At 37.2% G+C, this 17,677-nt stretch overlaps 1 protein-coding gene across 1 annotated transcript in view; it reads right to left on the bottom strand.

Moving 5' to 3' along the window:
* GUCY1A2 (guanylate cyclase 1 soluble subunit alpha 2) overlaps window positions 1-17,677 on the bottom strand; it is a 158,836-nt gene that overhangs the window by 33,940 nt on the left and 107,219 nt on the right. The window contains exon 6 of the mRNA XM_035542651.2: window positions 16,485-16,628. Coding sequence (XP_035398544.1) covers window positions 16,485-16,628 — 144 coding nt within the window. The remainder of the gene's footprint in view (window positions 1-16,484; window positions 16,629-17,677) is intronic.

Here is a 17,677-nt window from a genome sequence, read left to right as displayed (position 1 = left end):
CTCTTTCAGCCTCTCCTTATAGGAGAGGTGCTCCAGGCCCTCCATCATCTTGGTGGCTCTTTGCTGGATTCAGCTTCAGCTGGCTCTACTTACAGAAAAGTCAAAAAAACAGAAAAAGGATGAGGTGCCTGACTCATGCTTCTACATCAAGGTATGTTGAGCTCTGTAGGATGACTATGCAGAATACCACGGTAAGCCTCACTGAAAACTAGATTGGAAACTCTTAAGTATATTACAGTTTGTAGATTATAGAGTGTGGCTTTATAAATTTGTGTAGCCATAACTAGAGAGACAGTTCTACTATGAGAATATCCTTTCTTCACTCTGCAAAAAAATACATTTTTACAAACAATCATTTTGATTTTGAATGACAGTTCATTTCTTTCTAGTGATGAACACTCACAACTAAACACTTTACTGGTGAACAGATATTTACAAAATTAATCTCATCTCCTGTAAACAATAGTGTTTGTGTGTGAACAAGAATAGTCTTTATTTAGCTTTTTTATCATTCATTCTCATGCACTAGAAGGTTTTGCTCTGTCCAGGGAGAAAAGATGTCACATAATTTAGGTAACCAATACTCACAATGTTCACACAATGCAACAAATGGAAAAAATCAAGGAAGATCTCATGAAAAACAAAAAGGGTAAAAATTCTTTGGCATATGCTCAGAAATAATGAAAGCTCTGTGAACTGAAGAAGGATGTCATAGTCTCCTCAATATATTTATAATTAGCAATTTCACAAGCTTTCTACTAAGCCATCAGGGAGGAAATGGCAGTGCATAAGCAACCATAAAATGTTGTAGGGTAACCAGACTGAAACAGATGCCATGACCTCAGTCACAGCACACACATTTTTTTTTATTTATTTTTTATTTTATTTTATTTTTATTATCTAAGATATCCTAGCTATAAAGTGTGTCATTTCTTCAGAAAAACAAGTTGACATTTAGCTGCAGAGGTCTGTGACTAGGAGTAGGCAATACATTAGATAAGAATATAAAAACAACTGTACTGTATCAAACCAAAAGACCATCTTGTCCAATACTGTGGCCATGAAAGTAGATGCAACACTTGAAGAATGAGCCCAGTATGCAGGGACAGTACCCTGGAGACAAATGGGGTTAAATGAAAGTCTCACTGGAGCCTGTGAAAATTTTCTTTTAATTTTGGCAGAGAAAATGTTTTATACAGTGCCAAACATAATATAATCATGCTTTGTTCTCCCCCAAAATTTAAGAAAAGCGAGACTGTAAATTTGAATATCAAATACTTTCCTAAGAGATGTGAGGTTTTGTGGTAAACACATAGAGAAATATAAAAAACAAATAAGCAAGCAAACAAAATGCAACAACAACAAAAATCCCTGAGTTTAAACTCCACAACATATTTAATTTTCACCTTTGAGAAAGTTCTTATGCACAGGTAGCCCACTGAAATGGAAGCTGGTGTTTTGGAGTTAAAAATAATGGAACTGCCTTCATCCCACAACAATATTTCAGTGTGTAAGATATCTTGTCCATATTAAAATTAGTATGTGTCGAAAGTTTATATAGGAAAAGACTCAGTTATTAATTTTGGAGACATTTTCATGTTGCCTCAGTGCACAGAAGCTAACAAAGTAGTGACATCTACAGAAAATATCCATCACTGTATTTTTTGAAGCTGTATGGGTTTCTCAGGCTTCCATAGGCTTTACAGTTGACATTGCGATTATCCCAAAAGCTACATCAAAATTGAAAACACTGTCTGAACTGTCTGGACTCCCATTCTCTTGAACACAAGTTATTGGCTTCTCTTTTATAAAATGTAGCTCCTCTAATGTATTTTGAAGTTAACACTTTTATTTATTTTTTTTTAAAATATAATTATCCTACTGCTATGTGTCTGAGCAGTAAAGCTACTCAGAGATTTCCCAGCATGATATGTTAAGGGCAAGTTCCGTACAGTAGGTGTCTTGAAGCAAACTCATCCAATAAACTTTGATTATAGTCCTTGTCAGTTCATACAGATTCAAGGGATTACTGAAACACATTTTCCCTACTAGATTTTAATGTTATGGGATTTGTACTTCCCTTTGATATAAGCATACTCTTTTAACCATAAAACACATGAGCTATTGAAAAGTGGCAAAATTAGACATTCAACGATCATTCTTACTATTAACCATAACACTAGTCTGTAAGGCTATAAACTGCTCATGTGGGTGCAGATCAGTCACACATAGGATTTCTGAATCTGGCCTTTCATTAAATACCTATATGTTATATAGATATGGAATACTTACATATATTTAAGGAACGACTTCAGTTTGTTATGATGATTCAGAGTTTTTGTTGTTATTACCTAAACCTAAATATAATTATGTGTGGGACATGGACTTGGCTATTAACTAATTTTCTTAGGTGAATATCTCCTAGTATTCACTTCAGTAAGTCCAGAAAGATAGATGTTTTCAAGAGAATCAAAAATAGACCAGTTTAGAGCAGACAAGTATCAGCAAAATGCATACAAGTTTGAAAGTCTGCAGTGATTTGGTAGATGCAAGTCCATCATTTTTTAATTCAGCATGACTATGGTAGTTCTTACAAAATACAAATTCCTTAAATGTATTCATAGTTGAATAAAAATCCGCAACTGAAATAAAATTTATTTTTAAAACATACTCAACACTTCAGATAGTCAAGTATCCTATAAGCAAAAGCTCTCACAGATTGGATTAAACCTTCAGAGTCATCTATTTACTCCCATAAAAGTAAAAGAGAGAAAAAAGAGAAATGCAGAGACTTGCAGAGCAATTATGGCACATGCCAATTTTAATGCCTAAGAGACATTCCACACGTTTTTGGTTTTAAAAGATGATACAGTTCTAACACTGTGTAAATTCTTGAACACATACATACTTGTTATACAGATACAAAAATTTTAAGTCTTTCTATATATATGTCTTCCAGTATCTGCAAACTGATATTCAGAAACAGCTTCACCTCAAAAAATCAAAGGCTAAACAAAGGTAGATAAGTGTAAAAGATTTTCTACTCAAGTCAAAGGACTTGAGCTCAGGTCCCAAACCACTAAGATGCACAAATGTATAGGTAGCTAACCAAGTTTAAAATGTTTCCAATACTTATAACCCGTGGACTATTTTTGATAAAATCAGTAGGAATTGTGATCAAACCCAGAACTGATCAGCAATGCTATTTTCTAAGTTTAGGCAAGCAGTGTTTTGTGAGATGATGACTTTTAAATAATATTGAGAAGAAAGTACAATAACTAGTTACTGAAGTTGGTGTATAAAAAGCTCTGTAAACTGGAAAAGATAAAAAGTCAACCACAAGCTAAAAAAAAAAATCACAAATAACAGACTACAATCCTATAACCACGCATCATAAAAACACCTTTTACAATTGACTATACACAGTTTGGAGTGGGTAGGGATTTTAATTGTCCTACTTCAGATGCCCTGCAGAGGCCTGATTTTCAGACCACAAAAACAGAAAAGACTTCTTGAAGGTAAGGTTCAATCTGTGTCTTTTAAGTAAATCAGACTGACGCTCACAACAGATACAAACCTAATTCTGTAAGGAGTTGTTTGTGGTCACAGTGTGATTTCTAAAAGACCAGCCTGTAGAAATAACAGTAGTAAAGTAGTAACAACAGCAGTTAGCTCCTCACCAAAAGAATTCTAGAAACTGCACAGTCAAAAATATACCTATTTTTTAGACTTTTTTTTTTCTGGTAAAGGTAGCTATTATTTGTTTTCACCCATTTTCTAAATGCATCACCTACTACCAAGTAAGCTGTCATGGAAAGAAAAACAATATTTCATAAAAGACACTATTTTAATAAGGCATTTAGGGATTTAATTACTCACTTTCCATTCCAATTGATGTAAGAGATGTCTCTACTTCCACAGAAGACTGGAAGTATACTCATTTATAAAGAGTATCTTATGTTTCCCAGAACACCAAATTTCAAGAAAAGAAATATATCATCACTTTAGATAAGCTTTGTTTTAATCAGTTTCTTTCTCTTTAAATTTTAAGATAATGGTGGAAACTTTAAGTAGTGTTATAATCTTTATCTGAATGTCAAGATTATCTTGTTCACTCTAGGAAAACTACATCTCAGTAAGAATAGGAATGAAATTATCCAGTGCCTTGTGTTTGCTGGTATGGATATTTACTTTCCCTGAATGAAAAATGAGATCTCAGAAATCTACCACTTCTCATCTTCCGCCTCAGGGCTAATTCTTTTTCCTGTAAGAAAGCTTCAAACCCACATAAGAATCATGTCTTCCTGCTGGATAATAATCTCTTGGATGCTTCCAAGTTCTGCCAGCTGGGAGAAATTCCAGTACAACCTAACCCATCATCTTTCTTTTTATTCCCTTAATCAAATAGCTCACATGCTAGGAAGAAGCTAAAAAGCCCCTATATTAACTGAGCATCCTTAAAGTATTTTGTCTTGTTTCTTCTTCTTTTCCATTAAAAACTAATGTCTCTCCTCTCCTCTCCTCTCCTCTCCTCTCCTCTCCTCTCCTCTCCTCTCCTCTCCTCTCCTCTCCTCTCCTCTCCTCTCCTCTCCTCTCCTCTCCTCTCCTCTCCTCTCCTCTCCTCTCTCCTCTCCCAAATATAAATGCAAAACCCAAAGTTAGACATGAGATATACCAGAACATACAGGTCATTTTGTCTACCGAAAAGTTCAGGTTATTCAATATGAAGTCTCTGAAGCACTTTATTTACATTGAATGACTTTTACTCTAGTTTAAATTTAAGGACGACATTTGAACAGAAGAAGCTGTCGCAAGTTCCTCTGAAGTACTGACATTTTTTCCAAAATGCTCTATGTCTCATATGAAAGGAAGCTGAAATACCATTAAACGTTTAGTTTGTGGATTTATTTATGACAGGAAATACATTCTTCCTCAGGGAACGAAACTATTCTAAAACAGTTGAACAATGTTTCTGAACTTGTCAGCTTCAAACAGAAGGCCAAGTATTATCCTTTGGCATCCACCCCCCATCTGAACTGTTCGCTCAAATATAGCACAGCATCATGACTCACTGTTTAGCACAGCATAATGACAACAGTTATGTGATAGAGGTTTCTACATGGTGCTTAAAACAGCAGACTTTGACTTTTACTCTCAGAAGTATGTGTGTTGGAGGGAATGGAGGAAGAAAAGTAGTGAATTCTCATTAAAAAATACAACTGCTTTGCCTGGGTCTTGCAAAGGGATGCTAGCAGCTGCCTCTAAAAATCCCCTAACTGTGGACAACAAAGTATGGAGCCAGAGTTGTATAAAGGTTAACATATCTACAGGATTACCCAGTGGGGCTGAGAAAGACACAACCCAAAGGCAGCTCTTCTGGGAATCTCTGCAAGGCTCTGCTGTCAATTCAGGGCCAGAAAAGACAGGGGTTACCGAGGTGCTCTTCCTTGCAAGACGGAAAATCTTTCTGTTGGGGGGGCTGGTGGGGGCCCTTTTCTGCAGCGAGCATAGTCCTCCCAGCAAAATTATATTAACAGATGGAGAAACCTGACAAAGGGACAAGGTAACTAGTCAGTCATGGAGAATAGACAAGAGCTACACCTTTTAAATGCATAACAGAACATATGCAGTATAAAAAAAGTAGGCATGGAGCAGCTCAGCTCCGTTTTTTGTTGTTTTCTATTTACTTCTAGTGAACCTCATTCAAAAGTATCCATGCAGTAGGAAACAAAGGAGAGGGGAGAAGAAAATGGAAAAAAAAGGACATTTCTTGGGTCTTTTTCTCCTATCTGCATGAGGGTGAAAGAGGAGGGAGATATGCTAGCACTGTCACCTAGCACAATGAATGCCCAAGTTGCATTATCCAGGAGGATGTGTTATTTCTCCACACCGGAGGGCTCCTGGGTACATACCATCTTTTGCTTACAGAGTAGGGTCAGATAAAAGAAGGAGGCTGATTTGCCTGCTAAAACACACAATTTAATGGCACTGTATGACCCCAGTTAAAAACAATTGGATTAGGCAACTCCACTGTTTGGACCATTGGAAGAAAGAAAGAAAATGAAGGAACATTGGTGAAGTACTGGTGGTTCTGAAAATAAAATACTACACAGCCTGGAAAAGACAACGTACCTGATAGAGGACAGTAAAGGAGGTTCCTCATTCCTATCACTAGCATGGGCCAGAAGAGGCTTCCTTAAGAGAAGCAGACCAAAAATCAGGTGCAGACAGCTTGGACACTGAAGCACAAGGAGAGGCAGATGCTGTAGCAATACAGCACAGGGCAGCAGCTGCTTGGCAGTATCTCAGCAGCTGGAAACACAGACATCCAGGTAGAGACCACCTCTACAGCTGTAAAGGGCAAAGTCTTTTCCCCTCTAATTCCCACTCAGAGGTCTTTGTCAGAGCACCTGTGCCTTTTAATTCAGTGAGGAAGCAATTCAAAACTAGCAGCATTTTCTGTTCATGAGTATGTGGCTGGACTCCACAAAAGCCAATACAGCACTATTTGTATGCAAAAATCTGTGCTTGCTTCTCAGTGTACTACTAGTTACTTTCTGTGACCTTTCATACGCTTGTGCATTTTGTCTTATCAATACTTTGATTTATTTTTTGTGTAGTGTTTTCCATCTCTTCTCCATCTCAGGAGACAGGAAAAATACTCTCGTAGCTGATAGCGGAAACCTGACTTTTAGGTCTTATATGACAGAAAGACACACTTGAGGGAAGAAGAGATCAGATATTCAGGGACGTAGACTCCTGACTTAGCAGAAATAAAAGCTCAGCGTTCAGCCATCCTGGGTTCCCTAGCCCAATTCTTTAAATTTTCATGGATAACTTTAAATTATATAATGTTTTGACCTTTTTTTTTTTTTTTTTTTTACAAATCCATAATATCAGTATACACGTGGTGATTCTCACTTTGTAAACATTTATTGTTGTTTTTTTTGAAGACAGAACAATGTCAACATCCTAAAGTTCCAGTGTACATCTCAGATTTGATTATTTATTAACCTAGTGGGTTGTATTGATTCCTGCTTTTTCGTTTGTTTGCTTGGTTTCTTTTGCCTGAATAAAAAGTTTAAGAGTTGATGACAATAGTAAGAGTTGAAAATTTCAGCTTCAGCATGGAAGTACACCACTGAGTGGAGCAAGTCTAAACCAAAATGTGCAATTTCATAGCTGTGCAAACTGCCCCAACACAAAATGTTTTTCGTGGGGTATCTTCCATCCTCGATAGCCAAGAAAACATTTTTATTTTTTTTTTCAAAGGACACTACTTCAATCCTTTACTCTGTCTTAATTCCTTTTTTTTTTTTTCTTTTTCAGTTGATTGTTCTAGTCACTAATCTATTTGCTGTTCTGTAGCAAAAGAAAAAAATCTCATAAAAATTCTATATTCTTGACTTATGACAATGTGGCCAGGCATTTCTATGGAGGTTTTTGGTTTTGATAATTTAGTGTTTGCAGCCAAAAACTGCTTTCCATGGAAAATTCCCAACCAGCTCTACTACTAGCCAGACATATGGTACATTACTTGGAGGCGTTTGTGTCTGGAACAACCGCTGAACCGTGAGAATCAGACCAGTGACCTTAAACCTAACCCCACAATCCAGCTGCACATCCTGTGGCCACAAATCCCATGCAGGAACTAAATCTTTAAACCATCTCTGGTCTTCTTTCTGCATTTAGTTATGTCAAGTGGAGGAGGTAATGAATGCTCACTGTGAGGTACATGGACAAACTTGTGAACTAGGTACATCAATCACAGCAAGGTTTTGCCTGCCTTAGTGAACAGGACATATGACCGAATTACAGATGCATTTCTGTAGTCAGTTAAACCCAAATCCTGTGAATCACAAACTGCTGTGAATGTGGAGTAGTCACTGTGAACTAATAATAGAAAAGTCCACAAGGTGCCCTGGGTAAGTACCCTGTTTTTTACAAGTATGTTTCATTTTTGCCATGGAGACAAGAGTAGACAGAATGGGGCTTTGTGTCACCATCACTGGGGGTTTAAGGAAAAGTTGGATGTGGTAGTTAGGGCCATGGTTTAGTGAATAATATTAGTGGTAGGGGGGCACTTGGACCAGATAATCTTGGAGGTCTTTTCCAACCTTAATGATTCTGTGATTCCTGCTCTTAGGAGAGCAATGTCAAAGAAAGCAATGCATGAGAGGAGAATGCCCAGGTCCAAAGGCAAATTCTCTTCCCAGTGATCCACATGTTATTAATTAGCTCTCTGCTCATCTTTCAGGTCTCTTCCTCCCAGCAGTCAGGAAAAGAATATCTTCATAGCCTTGTAATTAATTCATTCAACTTGGGCTTACATTGTGTTGCCAATCCTGATATCATGTTCTGTGCCCCGCAATTTCAACCACAGCAGGCTGACACTCGTGCTGTGGAGGATCAAGCCCTGGTAGCTTTAAAAGTCTACCTTTATCATCTACCACAGATTTTACTCTGCTACCTGATTAAAGCAAGAAATGCATGCCATCTGAAAGAACAACCAACCCTTTGGGCAACATCCTTCTTCAGCAGAATAAATATCCGTCTGATTTTTCAGACCAACCTCTTCCACAAAGCTGCTGTTGTGCAACTAGTAGTTATATTAAACCCCACTTACCCTTGTCATTGCAATACATATTCAGTAACATTGTCATACAGTGGGTGTAATATATAACTGGGTATGATAAAGTCCCTTCCAAAGAATGGAAGTTGAAAATAATGGGTGTGGTTTTTGAAATAATAAAGATTATTATTAAAATCAGGCAAAAGGAAACACTTGAGTGAAAATGATTGGAGGACTGAGGAAGGTTTAATTTTTCCCCTAGGATAGCCTAATAAAACCTGCAATTTCTGCAATTTCCCAGAAGTCTAGAGAGCCATGGAGACCAGCTTCTCTCACTTTGCATTTCCAAAGGCAGGTATGGAGCAGGAACTGAAACTCTACTCAAGTCCAGGGAACTGTCTCCAGAGCTGGCTTAGGGTCACCATTTCCAATGCACACTCTTGGGAAAAAGCACTGAGCTTTGCCCTGAAACATGCAGCTCTGAAGGCTCCCCAAAGGAGTAATGCTGCCCAAATGTTGGTAAGCCTGTAAAACTAAACACCATTGCACTGGCTTCTTCATCCATTTTTAGTCAAAATATTTCTTAATGAAAGTCTTTCTTTTGTGGAACTGTTTCTGATTTTTTTTCTTTTAACACTATGAAATTAGTTATTTGAGGCTATCCAGCCTGAAGTAGGATATTATAGAGGCTGATTTAGACATTAGGTACAAGGCGAAGTTGCTAGGAGACCACAGATGGAGCAAGGAGCATTGCAGTAACGCCGCAGCTCTTCACACATGGCTGATGAGAATGCCTGCATCAGCAGTCATCCTTTCAACAACTTAAAACAAAGCAGACAACCTGTTACTGCTTACGTAAAGATGCACATTTGGTGAGGACCACTAACTAGCACGCCACAATCTAAATTTAAAAAAGGCAAGACGCACTGAAAAGGATTACACAGATAACGCTCACTGAAGTACACTCCTTCATTGTACGTTTGGGAATGGCTGCTTCATTTAGAAACTCATAAAAAGCATATATTCAAGCAAATGTCAGTGCTTTCACTCTACTTGTGTTCTGGGCCCAACTGCCATATTACCATAATGCAAAAGGGAACACTTAATGGGCAGGCAGAAGATGCTACACACATTAAAACTCATTGCCCATTGCCATGTGTCCTTCTCACTGTGGCCATGAACCATTCCAGCACAGAGAGCCCTTTTGTCTCTTCACACCTTTACTCGGGAGCCAGAGTTCATGCTCATTAATAGTTACCACTTCAGAAGCAGAGATCAGAGGTTTATCAAAATCAGGCTTTCATTGTTCCAGTCATCACAAACACAGGCATATAAACAGACACCACAAACCCAAACTAATGCGGTGGCATGGCTGTAAAGTCAGACAACTTAGGCGTGCTGCAGAAATGGTTTTACTTGCAAAGCATTAGTTCTCACCTACAGTGTATGTTTAGGAAGTTGAACTATGAAATGCCTGGAAAACATCTAAAATTCAAATGGGAAGGCTGTGACTGAACAAAGATTTGAACCTGTGTTTCAGTCCAGCTCCCTCCATTGGGATCATCCATATATCTGAGAGCTCATTAGCCTGCTCACCATAGAGGTAGGACTTACCTGATAAATATTAATTTATATTATTTATTATATATATTATATATATATATTTATTTATTATATAAATATATATTTATTATATAAATATTTATTCAAATATTTCATTATGAAGTAGACACTGAAAGCATGTCAGATGAATACTAAAATACCTATATTCTCTCCTTTTACAGAGGGAGCTATTTTGATGCATTTTCCTACACTGTCAGTGTTTGAAATTAGATGAGGTTAATCCCACCCTCAATATGAAAATCTCCCTCTGCCATGCTGTTTTTCTTTTGCTTTGTCTTGCTAAAGACAAAGACAGGCTCTTGTGTTGATAGTGTTAGTACCAGACTAATTGTCTGAGTGTAGTTTATAAATCCAATAGGAAAACAGGTTTGGCAAAGCACATCTGAAAGTTAAAAGCTGCAAATGCAGCGTATCTTGATAACAAGGAAACAATTGAGCCAAGGACTAGACCACGTGCCTTGCAATCCCAGTGAATACAAGGTCCCATCTACTTCACCTGAGAATTAATTAATCCAACTGAAGCCAGCATCAGCTAGAAAACCTCCTCCACTTTAGATTATTTCATGAACTAGTTTTTAGCAGGTAAGCAGAGAGAAAACTGAGGGTATATGTTTGCTTCAGTTTCTGATTAAAGCATTTACAGGCCTAATTCTCATGTTATTATTAACACGAGAATCTGAAATATACATGACAATTTTCTGCTGTCGTAGAACATCTTTTAAAACATGTTTTGAGTTACTGTGGTATGGTCCAAACTGTATGTTTTAGTTAGGATCACCTGTATACAACAAATCTACATAATTGCAGTTAATTTCTCCAGCTTCATGTTAAATCATTCACTTTTCCTCAGTGTGTTCCCTGTTCTGTATCTCTTCATTGCCCTACTAGGACCACCTTCACACAGTGGAAAAAAAAAAGGAAAAAAAAAAAAGGAAAAAAAAAGGAAAAAAAAAAAAAAGCTGGCAATCTGACAGAATAACCTCTCAGGAAAATCTCATTAGTCAAAACTAGGTATGTTCTGCCAGACCAGTCCTTTTAACAACAAACTGCAGAGGAGGCCTTTCCGTGTCTTTGGGGTACACACTGCTTATTAAATAATTGGGCAGGATTTGAAGCATGATAAAAAGTGATGCCATTGATAATATCTGATGGGTTTAAACACATTAAATGAGATACGCTTTGTGACCTTTATCTCTAAAGGTCTATGCTCTGGAGAATTCTTCTTACAGCATTATCTCTAGCTATTAAAATTAACATGCTTCCACTTTATCTGAAGAAATCCAGTAAAATATGAAGAATATCCTAAATTCAAGTAATGCTCATTTAAATGTAGAAGGGAATTTTAAATCAATATTTTCAAACTACAGTCATAGGGCACTACATATAATTAGTGGTGCAGACACTAAATCAGATGAGAGCTGCGAGACTAAAATGGATTTTGCCGAAAGGATAAAAACATACATCCAATTCTACAATCATTTTCTGAGCCAGAAGTCCTTCTTTTGTACTAAGGCCTTAGCTCATGTTATAGTAATGGGATTTTGCCTCAAATAGAACTGAGTAAAAAATATTGTATCCTCCATCACGCACAGGAGAACTGTCAGCCCATTTTCTGTTACAAATATTTCTTTCAAAAAGAGCAGACTGTGTTACAACACTGATGATAGGACTTGTGGAGGCTGCTATAATATAGCCCACTCTCTCTCTGCAAAAATTTTTTCATTACTGTGCAAATCACAGGCTATTCACGCTGGTATAAGGAGTGCAGGCTTGGGGTCTTCATTCTTGCCTGTGCATTTCCACTGCCCTTGGCTATGCTGGAAGTGATAAATGCTGGAGTATATGTCAGCTGCACACCACGGTGCCCTCATCAGCATGCTAGGAGCTCTGACTCACAGGGTGAGACCAGGGGCTGGATATAAACCAGACCTGCTTCATACACCTTGGCACCATCCTGAGGCCCATCAGCATTTGCTAGTCACACAGGTATTGCTCTAAGGGGCAGATTTTTCATAAAGTGTATAATGAATACTTTCAGATGGTAACTGTGTACCCAGATAACAAATCTAATTTGATTGTCTCCTAATGCACGTTCCAGGTGAAAATCTTATCCTAAATTCCCACTTATGTGCTATAGTATTTTTCATTCATTCATTTACTTTTTCTCCCTAACTTCCCGAGTCCCTCTCTGGGGCTCTGTAAGTGTAATTCAGTAAGATGTCAATAAGCTGTTATCACAGGGGATGATCATTTCAAGCAGTACAAAAAGTAAATATTTACATTATGGCAAATTCAGTCCTGAGATGACAACAAAATATATTCATCAAAGTAATTTAGAAAATATATATATTCTGTAAACCATAATCATAAAGTCAGATGTATCTAATTGAGTAATCATCAAATAAAAAGCACTACATTTCATAATTGCAGTGTTAGGCTTCCCTAGAGCTGAAATCTCTGCAAGCAGGACAACCCAAAGAGATTCATAACTTGAGTCTGCCTAAAAAAAAAAAACATTGCATATGTAATAAATTAGCCATCTTAAATGTGCATGGTGATCAGTCACACCCCACTAAGCTGAGGGATAACTTCTGAACTCATTTTCCATTGCTGATCTCAGAGAACTTAAACAAGAGGTATGCCTCTGGAAAAGAAATCCAGTGCAAACACCAACAAGACTATAGCATGTTTACTTATTAGAAGATGCAGTCAGAACAGAATAACTGTTCTATAATAATCTGACTATTAACAGAAATCAAACTTCAAGTTACTGTGGTGTCACATATTATATAAAATGGCTGAGAATAACTTCCTCCTATTCAGTTAAGGTTTATCAGCCAGTTTTTGGGGGGAGAACTTGAGAACACTGTTGCTTACTCCTGAGATCAGAAGGTCCCTTATTTTTAGGAATTATGTTTTGAAAATTTGTCTCAGAGTTGGTGAAGTAATTGTTTTATTTTTTTCAAAATAGCTAGTAAACCATCACGAAGAATGAAGGTCACAGTTGTTCACGAAAACTGTCAAAAATATCAAAAAGAAAGTTCAGCATGAGGAAAAGTGCCATCTGATTTCAAGTTTTCAAATATCCAAACACTGATACAGGTTTTTCAATACAAGAAAACAAAACCTGAATCAGTATTCTATATTTGAAACTCTTGGCAAGGACTCAGGGGATGTGAATTGATCTCAGTAACATGAATCACAGATATGAATTAAGGTCAAAATATAGTCAAAATACTGCACTTGTTTTGACATCCATATCAACAGGACCAGTTCAAAGTAGCCACATTACAATACATTGTAGTTCACTGTTTAGAAGTGAGGCCATTTCACAGTTCATAGAGTATACTTCACATTTACAGTTAATGTTATATATAATAGTTAAAATTTCAACTCTTAATGGTGAGGCCTAATTGCAAGGTGTGTGAAGCAATAAGTTTCCTATTAATGGTCCTGAGCTGAGACCATTGTAACTTTTACACTTAGGGGTTCCTTAAACTTCAGGTGGATTATCCACACGGTGTATTCATTAAGAGGAGTCTGTGGCACAATGGACACCTTCACAGTTTTGTGAAAAACTAATGAATACAGGGACCACTCTATGCAACTCAGCATTGGCTGGAAGTTAGTCATGCCAATTCAATTTAGAAGTAGTACATACGCTTTTAACTGTGACGATCATTGACATAATCAGCAAGAAAACTATGCATTCTTTGCCATTTGTAGGAGGATTCATCTGACAGAGTGTAGAAGCTTACAGTGTAGACAGCCACATTTAGGCTAGGTCTACAGACTTCCCTTACAGACAACTGAGAAAATACACATTTTTAGGGTGTGATTCATCTCATACAAGAGTAGATACCTAAACTAGGACAAATTAGAGTAGACTTCTCCAAAAGTCCTTATTTCTATAGTTTTACAGAGTAGAAATCCAGGTGAGAGGAATCCTAACCCTGATATATTTAAAATCTAATCAAGATGCCTTTCTAAATGATACATTTTTTTAAACATGAATTAACAGGCTCACTAGAAAGGCAACAATAACTTCCTAAGCTTTTGTCACCCTGGAGTTGGTATCACCAGCCCTCCAGCTTTGAAATCACTCACACTTAAAACTGAAAACAGGATAACTAATGTCCACTGAGGACCTTCTCAGTACCTCTACTTTCAGCATAAGTTATGATGAACTGATAGTTCTGAATTCAAAAGGAAGTTCATTAGGACTTTTTGAACATATGCAGTTATTCTTAGCATTTTCTTCTTTATGCAAGCATATTTGCTATGCATTGCCTTCATAGTCTTTCTTTTATAGGTTTTCTTATGCAGTCACTGAAACCATAAAGAATTTTCCGAAAGAAAAGTTACAGTAGTAATGAAAACAGCCACAAACTGTGACTCTAAGAGTAAAACATACACCTTCAAAATTTCCCTATGATTGCAGGAATCATTCATAAGAAAGTAAGAAGTTGGAGAGGATCTGGAAGGCAGTGTATGATAGTTTAGATAGAATGTATTAATCAGCTATACTCATTGGAAAAATAGAGAAATCATTAAACAATCTAGAAAATCTATTTTGATTGGGGTAAATGAATACCAGTTTCATGAATTGGTAAATGATTAGCTACATCAAAACTTAAAATGCTATTTCTTCTTCAGTCTTTAGAAAACATTTGTCTTTTAATGCTTATTCTGTGTTTGATAAATGCCCATGTAAGCTTTTCCAGAAATTTTCTTCCACATCCATAGTCCAAGGAATTTTTACAAAAAGTTATGCTTTTGGATATGTGGACATTTTGCAGTAATCAAATAAATATTTTCTTCTGGAATTAAAAAAAAAAAAATCAACCAAACCATCATTACTAAAAAATGGAAATATTTAATCCAGAACTTAATATATTTTCATTTTAATGTTGTGTTGCCATATTTCATAGAATTTCTAGCTTGGATGAGTTGTGTCCACACTCTCCTTTCTCCTTTCAGGGCATAACAATTCATTTGGATTAAAGCTCTCTTGATTCACCACATACAAAGAGTTCAAGTAGTATAGTTCAAGACTTGATTTAATAGAGAATTAATAGAGAAAGGTTGGAACTTAGTAATATATAATCTCATTGCTCAAGAAGCATCTCAGCAGCACTGAATATTTTTTTGAGTTTTATCTATTTTCTGTCAAGTTTTAAAACCTTAAAATGTCTTTGAATTCTTGGAAAAAAAAATCCATGTTTGCAACCCTCATTTTTAATAGATAAGAGAAATTGCAGTTTGCAAAGTGCAACTCAACAATGATATAAATTATCCCATGGGAACTCTGTCCTGCCTTCTTATCCAGCTACATATGGCTTTTGTTATAGGCTTTAGACAGTGTTGAATTATTGTTCTAAATAATCCCTCCATTTCCTCTGAAAACAAAAAGTGTGCGTTAAGGGAAGAACAATTTAACCAGAAACAGGAGTGAGTACACATAATGAAGACAATATGTAATCCAAACCTTGTAAAAGAAATGCATGGATTTTTTTTCCCCACTGAGTTTCCATCTTTTACTTCAATATTACTCATTCCAAATGCTAGCAGCTACAAGGTCAGTGCAAGATCAAAAGCAGCAGAAGAGCAGAGTGGAACTTTAAAATGGTACAAAATGGACATGTTTTTCCACCTCCTGCTGCCTCCCATATCAATCTAGTAGAAAGAACTGGAGTTGTGTGGGAAGCAAGTACATTACCACCAAGAAAGAGCAGGCAGTCCACACACTCTTTTATTCAGATCAACTATTTTTAAAAGAGACATGTGCCCCTCAGAGATGCAGAACTGAGTGCCTTCACAATAGTGCTGAAGTTCAGATCAGGAGCCTACTTCTGAAATGTTTTTCCAAATGCCATCACACATTTTGGCTTGTAGCATGGGACAGTCCGGAAGTATGTGAACTGTCTTCTCACACTAAATTGAACTAGAAGAAAGGCTCCAGGAGTGCACCGAATTGTGCATAATGCTACAGATAAGCATTCAATGCATATGACAAAGTGACAGCTAGTCCAAAGTAGATCGCTACATTCACCAAAATGTGCATAATGTGCATTTTAGGTCTCTACTGATTTTGTGTCATCTGCTGTGTTTGCTAAAGTAGCTGTGATTGTCGACGGGCACCAGTGAAATATATGCTCACAAAAAAGATTGTGAAATCTTAATGCAAGTTCAAATTTTCCTAGCAGTAGATTTCTACCAACAGAAAACAATGGAATTAATCAGGCCAATGTACCACTGACTAGCTGAGAATAAAGAGCAAAGGGGTTACCTTAATAGGGCTCCCATCTGGAGTGAGGACCTCTTCTGAAAGCTCCATCATCTTCAGTGCCATCAGGGCAATGGCTTTAGCATGACTAAGGCTTTTCTTATGGAGCCCTGCCGCAACGCAGTATGCATCACCTATTGTTTCCACCTGCAGCAATCAGACAAATCAAATGTTAAAGTACGATAATGAGAAGAGATCGCTACCATTAGTTATCTGCAATCAAGTAGCATTGCTTAAAAACATGTGAGCAAAACATCCATAAAATAAGCAATTAGACAACGGAGCATAATTACCTGAGTTTGCAAACAGGTGCAGTCAAAACCTGACAAGCGGTTGCATAGTGGTTCATCAACATTATAAACAAAGGGGATCATTACGTCTAGAACAATGTATGCCATCAGCTGAAATATGACATTTTTCCATAGCAGTAATGCAGAAAACTCTATTTTCCTAAATGAGAAATTGCTTGCAGCTTTGGTTGGCACTATTCCGGTTGAGTTTGTTGTTTGGTAAGAATAGTACCACATGATTATAACTCATAATTATTATTTGCTCTGCTAGAAAAGTACATTAGGAAGAGAATTAGAAGAAGCAAAATGTCACCATAAAAAACAGTCGAGAGTCTATGACTTCTCATTAGGAGGGAGCTCTTTCTGGTATAGGGAACAATTTAAAAATAGATGTTATTGCTACAGACTTTTGACTGCATCTGTCTCTGTTATTTTCAAATAAGAAATGCTGCCTCTCTCTACTGTGAGGGCTACCTGACTCTGAATTCCCTACCTTCAGGCATCAAGTTCAGCAGACTGTTCCCTCTGGTCTCTTCAGACAGGCCTTACCTATCACTCATCCTAGATTTTCTTTAAAGAAAGCTGTCCCTCAGGAGGAAGCAGGAACAAAGGAAATTACAGAAGCCCTCTGGCTTTGGATGAAGGAAGCTTGAGAAACACTGATGCCCTTGAGTTCTGCAGCTTTATTGACAGCATTGTGTTCTGTAGTCTGCCTGCCCTCACATCTGCAGCATGCTCCACACAAAGTCTGTGAGCACATGCCCAGTCAGACTCAGCCCTCAAGGTTTAGTCTGGTTTTTGCTACATCACTAATTTGGCTTTCACCCTGCCCACAACACTATAGGAATGGCAGAAAAGGCTTCAGCGAAGATTAGGGTGAGAAAGAAGCATGCATTAAGCAAGGAG

Source organism: Cygnus atratus, chromosome 1 (genome assembly GCF_013377495.2).
Source record: "Cygnus atratus isolate AKBS03 ecotype Queensland, Australia chromosome 1, CAtr_DNAZoo_HiC_assembly, whole genome shotgun sequence".
In the NCBI taxonomy this organism is placed as follows: domain Eukaryota; kingdom Metazoa; phylum Chordata; class Aves; order Anseriformes; family Anatidae; genus Cygnus; species Cygnus atratus.
This window is presented reverse-complemented; position numbering and strand designations above follow the sequence as displayed.